Source organism: Podarcis bocagei, assembly GCF_964188305.1.
Source record: "Podarcis bocagei genome assembly, chromosome: 7".
Classification (NCBI taxonomy): Eukaryota; Metazoa; Chordata; class Lepidosauria; order Squamata; family Lacertidae; genus Podarcis; species Podarcis bocagei.
Window position 1 is genome coordinate 20750584 of NC_138132.1, and position 14059 is coordinate 20764642.

A 14059-nucleotide genomic window follows, 5' to 3' on the forward strand; every position below is an offset into this window, starting at 1 on the left:
GAAGGCAGAAACACCACGTTTATTAGCAAGTATCAATGTGACATCTGCTTTTTAAGCAAGTACATGTACCCAAGAGGCATCTGTATTTATACAAAGCAAGGAGTCTGGCATAAACAGTGGTGCACAGAGTAAGCCTGCAACAGAAGGGTACTCCTAGCCAGAGGAAGAAAGGGCCCAATCTCTACTCCAGGAAGGTCCTATTGGAGTGTAGGGAAATTGCACTAAAGGATCACCACCCTAGAGGCAATATATAGTCTCTGCTGCCAGAACCTCAGCAGGGAGCGGGCAGAGGGGAATGTCACTTCTGTGAAGAGTGAGCAGCCCTTGCAGCTACTAGCGAGGGGAGAGCAGGCCTGAGGTGCTTGCTGGCTTCCGGTAAAAACGGAGAGCAAAAAGCCAAGCTAGGCTGCTACCCTATTACTTTCCGGTGACGGCAGGCTTTTCCTGGCGGCTGATGGGGATGCTGCGCTCCACTCCGGGAAGAGCCTGGGTGGTTGGTGCCGTGATGGATAGCACCCCGTCAGGAGACAGGGCCGAGGTGATGGCTGCGGGGTCAACACCTTTGGGGATCATGTAGCGGCGGTGGAACTCCCGGGAGATGTAGCCGTGCTCATCCTATAAAGAACGGAGATGCAAAAACAGGCAAGTGACTAAAGGGGCTCCAGAAACCAGCACAAAATTTATACGCCGTTTGATTGTTTAAAAAAGGTCAAAGCAGTTTACGGAAAGCTAAACCAGTAACCCCAAGTAAAATTTTAGAACCCTACTTCTAGAGATAAAATACTAAAACAATGAAATCGCCTCAGCTTTCTAAGTATCTAGGTAAGCTTGTTTCAACAGGAATATTTTTAGCAGGCACTGAAAAAGAGTGTAGTGAAGGCACCTGCTTGAGTCAACAGGCAGGGAGTTCCAAAGTTACTTCTTAATTATTTTATTTATTAAATTGGTTAGTCGCTTTATCTTGCCTGCCCAAAGCAACTCAAACAGGAAGTTCAGGCGGCAACACATGCCTTATTTATAATAATAATAATTTATTATTGATACCCCGCTCATCTGGCTGGGTTTCCCCAGCCGCTCTGGGCGGCTTCCAACAGAATATTAAAATACAATAGTCTGTTAAACATTTAAAGCTTCCCTAAACAGGGCTGCCTTCAGATGTCTTCCATTTACTGATGCATGTAGTTTTCGCACATTTCAGGCACAGCTTGTGGGGGAGCAGGGCAGGATCTGTGGCCCCTCCAGATGTTGCTGAACTACAATTCCCTGCACCCTGGCCATAAACCCTGTTGGTTGGGACCAATGCAAGTTGCGATTCCAACAACCTCTGGAGGGCTACAGATTCTGCTCTGGACACTGGTGGTGCAGCAGCAAATGTTTTTCCAGGCCGTTCTAGCTACTGAGGTTTCCAAATCCCTGCGTACAGACTAAGAGGACTCCAGAGCAATATGATTTGCTTTCGGGGTTGACTTAGGATGGCAGCTTTAACTTCCTGCTTTTGGATATGCCAGTGTTCTTCAACCTCGGGTCCTTGGAAGTTGCTGAACCACAAAACCCATCATTCCCAGGCAGCTTAGCTGATGGCAGCTCAAGGATAGCAGGTCCCCAGAACACTGCCCTACAAGCACCACAGGGATCTTTTAGGTCAGGGCCACCCCACAAAGAACCCATGAAGCCACATACCGGCCGTTCCTCATGCTTGGCATGAACTTCGATGTAGTCCCCAATCACCTTCACGCTCATCTCTTCAGGTGAAAAATGCTTCACGTCCAACAACACAGAGAACTTGTCTTTGTCCATCTTCACCTGGGTGGAAGAGGGGGGAAACAAAGTTAAAACTGGATTCAACAGACAGCATCTTCTACAGGCCAGCTGCCCCTGCGCCCAGGGGTGCTGTTGTGGACAAGTCAACACCCTTTTACTGCTTTCTTCAACAAACCACAGGGTAGGCACTAACACCACTGGGCATATTTAGCAATTATAACTAATTGAACTTGTTAGTTGACCGCTGAACAAAGTCTCCCAAAAAATAGATAATGAGAGCACAATAAACACAAGTACAGTGGTACCCTGGGTTAAGAACTTAATTCGTTCTGGAGGTCCATTCTTAACCAGAGGTACCACTTTAGCTAATGGGGCCTCCCGCTGCCACTGCCGCGCAATTTCTGTTCTCATCCTGAAGCAAAGTTCTTAACCCGACATACTATTTCTGGGTTAGCGGGTCTGTAACCTGAAGCGTCTGTAACCTGAAGTACCACTGTACATTATAATAAAAACATGTCTTATGGGGGGGTATGGGCATCCCCAGTAACAGAAGCACAACTAATAGCAAACACCACCGCAGTCCATCAAAAACCTGGGGAAGAAAATAAGTGCTCTAGTAACATACGCAGCCAAAGCGCAGCACTTGCTTTCCTCTTCCCTCACCATTCCTTCTTCCTTTTATATCACGCCTTACCAGAGCAGCAACTGTCTTAATCCAGGGGTCGGATGCCCAGGCCCAGGGGCCAAATGCTGCCCTCCAGGTCTGTATCTGGCCCCAAGACTCACACGCTTCTTCCAAGACCACACCCTCTTTGAGAGTTTGTGCGTGGGTGGAATACGTCATTGAATTCTGCTAAGGCTTCTTGTTTGTCTGGATGGAGGCCCAAACAGGTATGCCAGGGTGTGCAGAGACTAGCTGACTGCATAAGGCAGAATTCACATTCGCTGCTCTGCTCATTCTCGGCTCTGGCCAACACAAAAGGTTGTCCAGAAGGGAACAGCGTCGTTGGGCTGACAAAAGTTCCCTGCCTCTGATATTATCTTTTAATATATGCACAGTGTTTAGGAAAGAAATTAGCCACTTTAATAACTGTTAAATAATAAGTTAGAGCCACCATGAAGCTGCTTTATGAGCACTGGGCAGCAGTTACAGAAACCAACACAGCAAAAATCCCTCCAGGCTAAACACAACCCTTTACGATATGGGCGAGAATGCTCTGTATTTTACACCCTTTTGTAGCTAGCTAAGAATATCATAGAATTGTAGAGTTGGGCCACGAGGGTTATCCAGTCCAACTCCCTGCAATGCAAGAATCTTTCGCCCAGTGTGGGATTCGAACCCAAGATCAAAGAGTTTCAGGCACTACCGACTGAGCTATCCCTCAGGGTCTTCTAGATTGGATCACTGTATATTTAGAGCCAGTGTGCCAAGAACACAGGAGCAATCTCCCTGCCAAGGGGTGTGATGAAGCACATTGGAAAAAGCAAGACAGAAAAAGCCAAAGTATGCCAGTCATGCATGGGGAGTTAAGTGGCGGCAGCAGCAGCAGCAGCACAAGGCTGTGCTGAAATCTCCCCAAGGATGAATTCTAACAGTTGAGTTTTAATGCCACAGTCCTTAAAAGCACCCCTCGTTTCCCAGGTCCGATTACATATTATTTAGTCATTATTATTTATGGAGCCGATGACTACAGCTCCTTTGCATGCAGAGAAGGACCCTGGTTCAACATCCCCCCCCCCCCGCACGTCCCGTTCTAACCGCAAGCAGAAGGGACCTGGGGGTGGGGGAAATTCTTTGGATTCCCCACCAGTGTGGACAGCAGGAACAACAACCAATGTCCGACTGAGCGAGGAAGAATCTCTAATATAGGCAACAACTATCTGGGGTGATGGAGGAGGTCCAAGGTTCGGTTCCCAACTCCTCCCGTTCGGGATCAGCTATCTGGCGGCAACATGGGGAAATGATCTCCCTGGGGACCCTGGAGAGCCACTGCCAGTCAGAGCAGGTGGTGCTGGCCTAGACAGACAAATAATCTGATCTGGGGCAAGGCCACCACTTATGCCCCCATGCTGGTAAGTAACTCCAGGCAGCTGTGGGCAGGGAGCCAGCAAGACAGTGTGTCTTCTGTATAGCAAGAGTCCAGAGGGGGGGGCGGGTTGCATCCTGCATGCCAGCCCCTTCCCCGCAGGGCAAGACAACCCAGCTGGCATTGTCTCCCCACCCTGCTCCCCCATAGGGCCAGCTGGGGAGGCTGAAGAATGTTACCATAATAGGTAAGCACAGCCTGCCAGCCCCTTGGCACCCTTTCCTCTTTCAAGCGCGCACCTTCACCAACTGGCAACAGCAGCACCACTGCTTTAGAGTCCGCAGACCGCTTCCCCGCAGGAAGCGTCACATTCCCGACACGCAGGCACACCCATTCCCACGACGCAGGTCCAGACACCGAGCGCTACCCATCTTCGGGCATTTCTGCTCCCTTTTAATCCTAAGCAACCCCCCTCAGCAGCCTCCAGTTAGGCGGGGGACCTGCTGCGCTGTTGCTCGGCCAGAAAAGCACTCTGCACATGGTCAGAGGCACCACGACATACATGGGGGGATTAGAAAACTAACTTTTCCCGTGATTTTTCTTTTCTTTTCTGGTGCAATTCCGCACAAAAGCCCCAGACGGGTTCAAAACTTAACGCAAGGCGCACCTACCTCCGAAAGCCCCGTGTCTGGCATCTGCGGCATCGCAGGCATCGCAGGCATCTGCAGGCTGGGCGTGCGCATGTAATAGGGGCTGAGCGTGGCCGGGAACAGGTCGCTCTCGAAGAGCCCTTCGCCGAACCTCTGGTCGAAAAGACGCGGCGGGAAGAGCGACGGGAAGGCCGAAGGGAAGCCCAGGGGCCGCCGCATCCAGGGGTGGTGGATGGCGATGTCCATGGCGCGGAGAGGCGAAGGCGGGAGGGCGAGTAGCCGGAGACGCGCAGAACACAGACCGCGGCCAGGGGAGCGCACGCCGAGCCCGGCCCGCCGCGGCGCCTTTTATACCCGGCCGGCTCCGCCCCCTGGAAGCCGCTGGAACGCCGAAGAGCCTTCGGGACGGAGCGGGAAGCCCCACGAAGCGCCCGGGTGGGCGGGGCCACTGAAAAGGGGCGGGGCCTGGCTCTCGCCTAGCCTCGAGGCTCACGTGGGAACCGATAGGCGGAGGCGCGGCTCAGCGGGGAAAGGCGTGCCTGGATCATCCGTGTCATCAGGATTCTGTTCTGGAAAGGAGAGAGCCGGGAAGGTTCTCTCGGCGTTTCCCCGGCTTTGAGCTCCGATCCAGCCCGCTCCCACGTTGAACGAAGACCCTGCAAAGTGGGAGGGCGGTGTAACGGTAACGTCTGAATTGGGGACAGGTGGTTAGATGGGGGAGGGGGGAAAGCTCATCGTTTCTCTTCCCGTCGGTCAGTGCTGCCCCGGCCCCCCGGCCCCATTTCAGACGTTACCTTTATACACGTGAGAAGCAAAACGATGATGAGCCGAAAATACACCGAGGGAAGAAATGTGAGTCCTTTGAAAGAGAGCGCGCGTTAGCAGATCTTTTAAACATTTGTTTCGGAATGTAAAGTGAGCACTCTTGAGGCTTGTGGTGTTTACATCGGATGATAATTAGAGACCCTCCCCACCAACAATTCAGAGAAAAGAAATGGCGTAGGGTTGTCGGTCTCCGCTTTCAACCACTCGCAGTGGAATAAAACTAGCATAGGGGAAAGTACGCTATAATTTGAGATTTCCACAAATCCAGACATTTTTTGTATCATTTGGCATTCATTCCTTTGTCACATAGGCAGGAGAGCCTTCATTTTGAAGACAAACCTGGACACAAGCCTGCCAAATCTGAACTTCACTTGACAGTCAAATAACACTAAATCTCTCTGCGTTTTGTTGTTTTTTTAACTGTGAAGACAACTTTTCTTTTTTCTTTCATGAATTGGACTTTGTTACTTAAGCTGCAGAAGTAAATGTACATATTCTATGTGCTGATGCTTTTTCCGTCAGTTGTCATCAGTTCTTCTGGTTTTTGTATATATTCTAAAATGCAATAAAATCTCATTACAAAAAACAACCACTCGCCACTTTTATGTCCCTAATACCGTTTCCTGCAACCCACATTCGCTTGTTTCCTTCCCTTCCTGCTGGCTTTGCCTTCTAGACTGATATAATCCTGGGAACTGTAATTTGTGAAGGGTGTTGGTGGGAATCGTAGCTCTATGGCTCCCGGGAGCCTTGGGGAGGCAGAAGCCATGCACTTTAAATATATGGTGTGTGTCAGTGACATGACCTAATAAAGGAGTTTGGAAATGTTCACAAAGCATTATTTTAATTTATTTAAAATGCTTATGCTGCCTTTCAGCGCAAGTGGAAGCATCCCTGTTGCGCCTGGCAACATGTAGATACTTGCTTGCCCTTCCTCAGCCCAAGGCAGAACCCTGAGCTCACTGGACCAACCCTGCAAGGACCAGGTGATGGATTGATGGAAGAGACAGCACATACCCAGCATGCTTAGCTGCTTCAGCAGCTTCTCCCTTTATGTAGCACTGCTTGCAAAGGACCTGGGGGGTTTCCTTCACAAAGCAGGACAATCCAGAATGCCAACTGGGGAAGGGATACAGGAAGCCCAGGAGGTCTGCTCCAAAAGATGTAAACATGCTTAACTCATTCATTTACTGCAGGACCTGTCCCCCTCCGGATGTTATCTGACTACAACCCCATAATCCCTGTCTCATTGGCCAAGCTGGCTGGGCTGATGGGAGTTGGAGTCCAGCAGTAGCTGGAGGGTCACAAATCACCCCACTTTGATTTAATGGGACATAGCATGCTAAAGGGACTGATTCACACCTCCACCTACTGCACAAGTCCTGTAGTTTCTCGACAGTACAGGTATTTCCCTCAAGTCACCATTTTGGGAAATATTTCGCACCTCTAATCCAAATCTCTGGGGGAGAACACACACGGCAAATTTCGCTCCTTTATAAGCAAAGGTAGTTGGAAAGAAGGGACTCTATATTATAGAGGAACAAGATTTGGAGGCTTTCACAAACAGTCTTGTGGTTCAGCTTTTTCAATATGCAGCCTGGGATCTTGACATGTAGACCACACAACTGGTCAACACCTGGCTCACAGGTGAATGCAATAATAACCTTGGTTGGAAAGTACTGTAATATAAAACAAGCCTGCAGGATCATGCCTTTGACTTGCTTGAACTTCTCTCCATGGTGTTTGGTCCACAAGTGTAGGAACCAGCTGAAAGATATACTAAATGGCATTCTAATGCACAGTTTACATACAGCAGTCATCTCTCCCTACCACAAGCACACTTTTCTTGCTGAGCATACAATGTCGCCTCTATAGCAAGCCGTGGGATTGGGTTAGGGAGACACACCTTTCAAATGCCAAATCACCTTTGAAGCAGAAGGGATAGCAGCCCAGCTTCCTGCTCAAGGCCTTTATTAGGCTAATTGTTGTGAGACTAGTAAAGCTGTTTTGTTTCCCTGAAAAGTAATTTACAAAATTAACATCTGTGGTATAATGAGCACAAAAGTTCCAATCTTTTGGCACTGTTAGCTGCTCTCAGTTTCAACTGGGAGAATTGTCAGTGTATACTTAAAACGTTCTTATTGAAATCCTTAGGATGTGCCCCTGACCTTAAGTATATTTATTTAGAAGGGGCTAATTATACATTACCTGCAAATGAATGCAGCTGTGAAGCCCCAACACAATTTTTTAAAGTGAAAAAGCAGCCTGGGGAGAGGATAATTTAGAGTTGAGAAGCAGCAGGGGCAGGAAATATGTTAAAGGGGAGGGGATATTTTTTCCCTAGCCCAAGGAGATGATAAAAGCGTGTTCTATGAACTATGTTCTGTCTGCATATGTTTGGGAGGGGGACAAACATCACTACTTTATTACTCAACTGGTATCCCACCCTTCCTCCCAAAGGAAATCAATCTCAGAATAGTAATACAACACATTATAAACATAATGTTGTGCACATATTTAAAGCATTTTAAAAACTATTTTAAAAACATCTAAAACCAATTGCAGTAGTGGATAGATGTAGCAATACCTGATAATCAAAGATCTGAGTAAACAGGAATGTCCTTGAGTTTCTCCTGAAAGCCAATACCAAGGGAGACAGATTCGCTGCTCCAGGGAGACCATTCCACAAATGGGGAACCACCACCGAGAAGGCCCTGTCATGGGTCAATACTAAGTGGGCAGCAGCCAGAGGTCCTCTTCTGTCCATTGTAGGGCCTAAGATGGCTGGGGAGTTACTCCTTTCAGGACTGGGGTTTCAAGCCATTTAGGGCATTATATGCTAACACTTACTGATCTTGGTAGCTGGGTAACTTAATTGGTTCTACTTGAGGACAGAGACTCTTCCCCCACCCAACTTTACGAGGCTATATAATGCATTTTGAAACCCAGAATATTGGAGTAGTGGGGCATGGCCTGACCATAAAAATAATATTTTTAAAATGTGCAGAGTTGTTTCCGGTTTGTAGGAAATGTTCCATTTTGATTTAAGAAAAATGCATTAAAATGATTTATTTATAAAACAAATAGCTTAGAAGCAGCTTATTATCATACGAATATCCCATCTCTCCTCCAAGGAACTAAGGGTGACACAGGGTTCCCCTCCTTCTCCACGTTATCCTCACAGCAACCCTGTGAGGCAGGTTAGGTGGAGAGACATCCAGGGACCTTGTGGATGAGTGGAGAGTCAAACCCTGGTCTCCCTAGTCCAATGCTCTAACCACTAGGCCACACGCTTTTAGATAATGCCATATTGCAACCTCCTTGCTCGCAAAGCTCGCGTGCTGTTTCCATCAGTCAGAACCTTGGCACGCACATATTCTCAAAGGATTTTAAAAGAGCTGCAGCACAATTTTCCGCAAGGAGTCCGACTGCTTGCCTCTGGGGCTAGGTGGGGCAGTTACCCCATGAGATCAGTGGTGCTGCAGTGGGATCTAAGCATTCAGAAGAACAGGGTAGCTCACAGTCAGACTATTGAGCTTGGGAATGGGTGTGGACTGTTCCAAAGCGTCTTCTGGATTACATCAAAAGGCTGGAATGCTGCTCTCAACTCTTTTGGATAACAGGTGTGTTGCCGTTCCAGGTATAACCTCGACAAGACTTCTCCCTTCCCTGAAGAAAAAACAAGCAGGATTTTCTCTCAACTGCTAGCCCATTTCTCAGTTGTTGCTTTTTTAAAAAATAAAACACGGTTTTTATGCTACTCTTGTATCCTGTTCCCATGGCAGTTAGCAGAAAGAGCAGAATACTTAAAAGCATCAAAGCAAAGCAGTAAAATGAGCTAAAAGCCAGATAATCATGAAAGCAGCACAGACCAGCCAAGGGGGTTAAAACTGCACCCAGAAAGCTTGGTGGCAGTGGAGGGGGTGGGTGGGGAGTCCTTCGCCTGGCGCTGCTCGGAAGACAGACGCCAGACAAACCTCTCTAGGTTTTCTCGTTTGGCAGAGAGAGTCCCCTAAACGTTGAAACGTAATGTCATTAATTGATGCAAATTGCTGCTGCAAGATGCAGTGATGGCTGCAGCTTTCAGATGGGATCAGGCGAATTTATGGAGCGTGGGCAGCTATACTGGGGGGTGGGGAGCAGTATTAGACGTAACGTGCAAATGGAGCCTCCAGATGCAGAGGCAGTTTAGCCCCAAATACCAGGCATGAAGGAGAAGAGACAAGGGAAGGCTGTCGGCTTCATTCCCCGCTGCTGTAGATCCTAGATCAGGGGTTGGGAATCCTTTTTTGTTCCAAGGTCTGTTTTTCCTTCTAGGACACCTTCGGGGATGGAAGGTTAGGTGCCAGGGGTAGGTGGAGCCAGAAACCCAAATGGGCAGAGCAAGGAATGTAATTTCTACCTTTGTTCAGCAGACTAGTTTCCACATGCTCATGTGCTACTCTAACCTGTATCCAAACAAGCAAGAGGCATTATTCGGCTTTAAAAGCCCATTCCACCCTAGACAAAAACAAGCTAGGAGGATGAAAAGCAGGGCTGGTGGGCTGATGCAAGGCCTGGTGAGAGTCCCAAGGACCAGATATAGAGAGGTCTGGAGTGCTACACATGGCCCTGGGTCTGAGGTCCCCAACCAGGGTTCTTGATGAATTCTTGGTCTGATCCAGGTTGATTTGTCTTACGTTATGTAGGTAAAGGACTGTATGGGCAATCTCTTCGGAATATATTTGTATTTCCAGTGATCTAACTCGGTTTCCCTCTTCCTGCCCCTGTTCCTTTTCCCTATCTTTTGTTAAGCTCTATGATGACTGAGAGCAGCCTTTAATTTCCTAGTCCTAATCTGTTGGGAGGAAGTGATATTGCTGGGTACCTTCTTTTGAAGTTGGACATAGTTTGAAGAAAGTGAGGCATTGGCAGAAGCGGCTAATGAATAATCTGCAGGTGGCTAGTAGCATGTGGTCAGTCAGGCAAGCCATAGGCTAACAGGTTTGCCATCTATAAATCAGATTATTTTGGGCCGAGTTCAGAGAAGCTCTTGCATGGACTGATGGCCATGGGGCCGTGCAACCTCAGGCTACCTGAGAGAGTCACTTTGCCACTTCTGGAGGGCTTCCAAGTGGTAGACTGAAGTTCTTGCTTGGTATGTATATATTGCTTGCTGTTTAGAATACATTCATAGAATCATAGAATCATAGAGTTGGAAGAGACCACAAGGGCCATCGAGTCCAACCCCCTGCCAAGCAGGAAACACCATCAGAGCACTCCTGACATATGGATGTCAAGCCTCTGCTTAAAGACCTCCAAAGTAGGAGACTCCACCACACGCCTTGGCAGCAAATTCCACTGTCAAACAGCTCTTACTGTCAGGAAGTTCTTCCTAATGTTTAGGTGGAATCTTCTTTCTTGTAGTTTGGATCCATTGCTCCGTGTCCGCTTCTCTGGAGCAGCAGAAAACAACCTTTCTCCCTCCTCTATGTGACATCCTTTTATATATTTGAACATGGCTATCATATCACCCCTTAACCTCCTCTTCTCCAGGCTAAACATGCCCAGCTCCCTTAGCCGTTCCTCATAAGGCATCGTTTCCAGGCCTTTGACAATTTTGGTTGCCCTCCTCTGGACACGTTCCAGTTTGTCAGTGTCTTTCTTGAACTGCGGTGCCCAGAACTGGACACAGTACTCCAGGTGAGGTCTGACCAGAGCAGAATACAGTGGCACTATTACTTCCCTTGATCTAGATGCTATACTCCTATTGATGCAGCCCAGAATTGCATTGGCTTTTTTAGCTGCCGCGTCACACTGTTGGCTCACTGTTGGCTCATTCTTAAATCTTCTCACTGGTGTTTTGTATTGCCTCTGAATCTTTTTTCCTAAAGAACCACCTTGCATTTGGCAAGATGAACTGAGGCAGAGCCAAAGTGGTGCAGTGGTTCAAGTGCTGAACCAGGACCTGGGAGACCAGGGTTTGAATCCCCATTCGGCCATGTAGCTTGTGGGTGACCTTGGGGCTCTCAGCCTAACCTACCTCACAGGGCTGTTGTGGAAATTAAGTAAGGATCTTCGGATAGAAAGGTGGACTATAAATGAAATTTTAAAAATGTCACGTGCTTTAAATGTATGTTGTATATGTAGCAGACAGACAGATAGCTGTTGATATGTAATGGTAATGAGATGAACTGAAATGACTTCCAAATCCCAGATCCTCAAACAGCAGGAACTGCTTCCCAATAAAGAGAGGCAAACACAGACAAACTCCCCCTACTTCCATCCCACATGTGATGGGTCTAGGACCCAGGAGACCAGGATTCAAATACCTGGGACACAAACTTCATGGCCAAGTGGTACATTACTGTTTCACATACAGATGCAAGAACAGAATGTTTGCTCCATCCCTCCCATTTTAGAAGTACAGATTTGTCTGTGAAGCGCTGGTTTCAATCTGAATTAGCTATTGGTTTGTCAAAGGGAGGTAAATTAAATCCAAAATGAAATGTGCTTTTGTGCATGTACAGCCTTCAGCGCCAAAGCAACCCTGAGCAGGTTTCAAGGAAGGAATGGAAAAAAGGAGACGGGGTGAGGAGCTCAAGCAATCAGGTGAAGAAGGCAAAGGAGGTGAAAAGCTAGAGAGGCTGCCAGTTCAGGTCAGATGAGAAACCTCCATTCACTTGCACCCACCTTGGGTGGCATCTCCACTCCTTTTAACAACAAACTTCTCTGGTAGAGGGCGATGTGCAGCCTCAGTAGGTGTGCATTAGCCACACCTGATAGTTGGTATATTTGTGTCAACAGCTCCAGAGATAACAAAGCAGGTGGAACCAAGAAAAATAAAAAGAGTAGCAATGATAAAAACAAAACAAAAAAATGGAAAGAAGAGAAAGAAGCAAACAAGATGGACATACTGCAGCTTGCTGCTGGTTTATATTTTGTAGTCAATGGGTTGGATTTTCAATGGGACTTGTTCAGATAACTTAGCCTGGTTCCACCCCAAAGGCCTTATCAGCCAAATGACATTTGACAGGTAATATCTAGAATACTTCTTATTTTTTAACACAATCACTTCATCTCGAATACCTGGAAAAGCTTCGCCCGCCGATGTTCACCAGTCATGGAAAGAGAAATGAAAAGTGGCAACATCTGTAGCACCTCAGAGCCCAACCCTAGCATTGCAGGGTGAGGATGAAAGACTTTTTCCAACAGCTGGGCCTCCTAGCTCACAAATCACTTGGCTCAGCTGCTGCTCTTCAGACTTTCTTGCTCCTAGATCAGGTCTGGGGAACTTTTGTGAACTTCTCTGCTGCCAGTTGTGTCAGGTATGAATGCAGGACAAAAGGAAACAAATTATGTTGGCTGCAAGTGTTGGCACCCCCAGAGAGGTCTACTTAGGTGAAAGCATTTTCAGTTGTAAATATATTTTTTACTGCTTTTTATTTTTGTTGCACTGGATGCCATTCTCTATTGCTGCTTTTATTCAGTTAGATTTTTGTTTCCTATTTCAATTTACGTTTTAAGGTTTTAACTTGTCTGCCCATAGGACTTTTGTCATCAGGTGGTATAGAAATATCAGAAACCAACAAAATCAAACTTTTGGCCCTCCAGATATTGCTGACCTACGACTCCCATCAACCCCAGGCAGCACGGACAGCAGCCATGGACGATGGGAGCTGCAGTTCAGCAACCTCTGGAGGGACAAAGGTTCCCCACCTCTGTCCTAGGCACAACCACATGTCCTCCAGAGCTTCTGCATAATTGCTTCCAGAGGTTTATCTCCACCTAGAAAAACAAGTACTTAAAAAAATAACAAGGCAGAAACCATTCTGGGAGACTGGTTGTAATTAACATTCAGTGAGCTTTAGGTCCCCAACGTTGTACATACGGGCCTTCTGAAATCTCCGCTGGCATCCCATAACCTTCTTTTCTCTCCTTGGCTTGTAAAATTGAGGTTGGAGAGGCTTTTTAGTTTTGTTTTGCTGGGGAAAGTCGCCTGCTTTTCATGTCTGTGTTGTCCTTGATGTGAGGCAGCGGGTACAAAATTTCGCCTATTTTCCTTTTGAGAAATGGTTCTTTTGTGATGCCCACAAGTTTCCGCTCAGATTTTTAAATGTCCCGCCCCCCAAAAAAGGTTGGGGACACCTGCAATGAGTTCATGGCTGGAAGGAAGCCTGCGCCTCCCCATTCCGCTGAGCACAATGGAAAAGGCCAGATAGTGACCTCATGCAAGGCAGGCCAACACCTGCTGTAGGCTACTTCATTGCTCCGCTGACATCACCGCCCTTCAGCTCACGCCCCCTTCCCCACCCAGCCTGCGCAGGGCACTGCTGCCTAACCAGCAGGGAGGATCCCCCATCCCTTTCTGAGACACTAGACTGTAACCGGCCTGCTGGAATAACACAATTTAAATTGCAGAGCAAGCTGCAGCGGCTCAGGGAAACATTGGGCTCATTGTTTCCTCCACTGTTTATCACACCATCCTACATCCCAATCAGCTGACGGAGGTGTAGGAGAAAGGCTCTCCTAGGACAGCAGCCAACTTTCCCCCTCCTTTCATCGCCCCACGCCTGTCCCTTGAAAACAGCAACTCAGAATGCAGATTCCAAGTGAAGCTTTTTCTCTCTATGCAACTTTTCTTCCGTGCCAGGAGACCTTGATCTATTCCAGTGTCTACCGTATATTGCACTGGGGGAACACGGCACAGGCTTAAACTGTGGCAGTTGGGGGCTGCTCATTAAAGGAAGAACGAGGCCCTTGAAGTCGCCATCCTAAAAGAGCAGGGAGGGAGAAACTGTGGCACGTTATGTGCTG

The 14059-nt window shown here is 47.7% G+C and overlaps 1 protein-coding gene across 2 annotated transcripts; it reads right to left on the minus strand.

Annotated features, from left to right (window-relative positions):
- On the minus strand, positions 1-4779 carry HSPB6 (heat shock protein family B (small) member 6). Of its 2 annotated transcripts, none has more exons than XM_081202084.1 (3): positions 4460-4779; positions 1681-1803; positions 1-615 (listed from the first exon to the last, which is right to left on the minus strand). In XM_081202084.1, exons 1-3 carry the CDS (start codon positions 4682-4684, stop codon positions 418-420), a joined length of 546 nt encoding a protein of 181 aa, XP_081058210.1. In that variant the 5' UTR covers positions 4685-4779; the 3' UTR covers positions 1-417. The 2 variants fall into 2 exon arrangements, with proteins under 2 accessions (XP_081058210.1, XP_081058211.1); XM_081202085.1 differs by lacking the exon at positions 4460-4779 and adding an exon at positions 2456-3104.
- Between the last annotated feature and the right edge of the window lie 9280 nt (positions 4780-14059).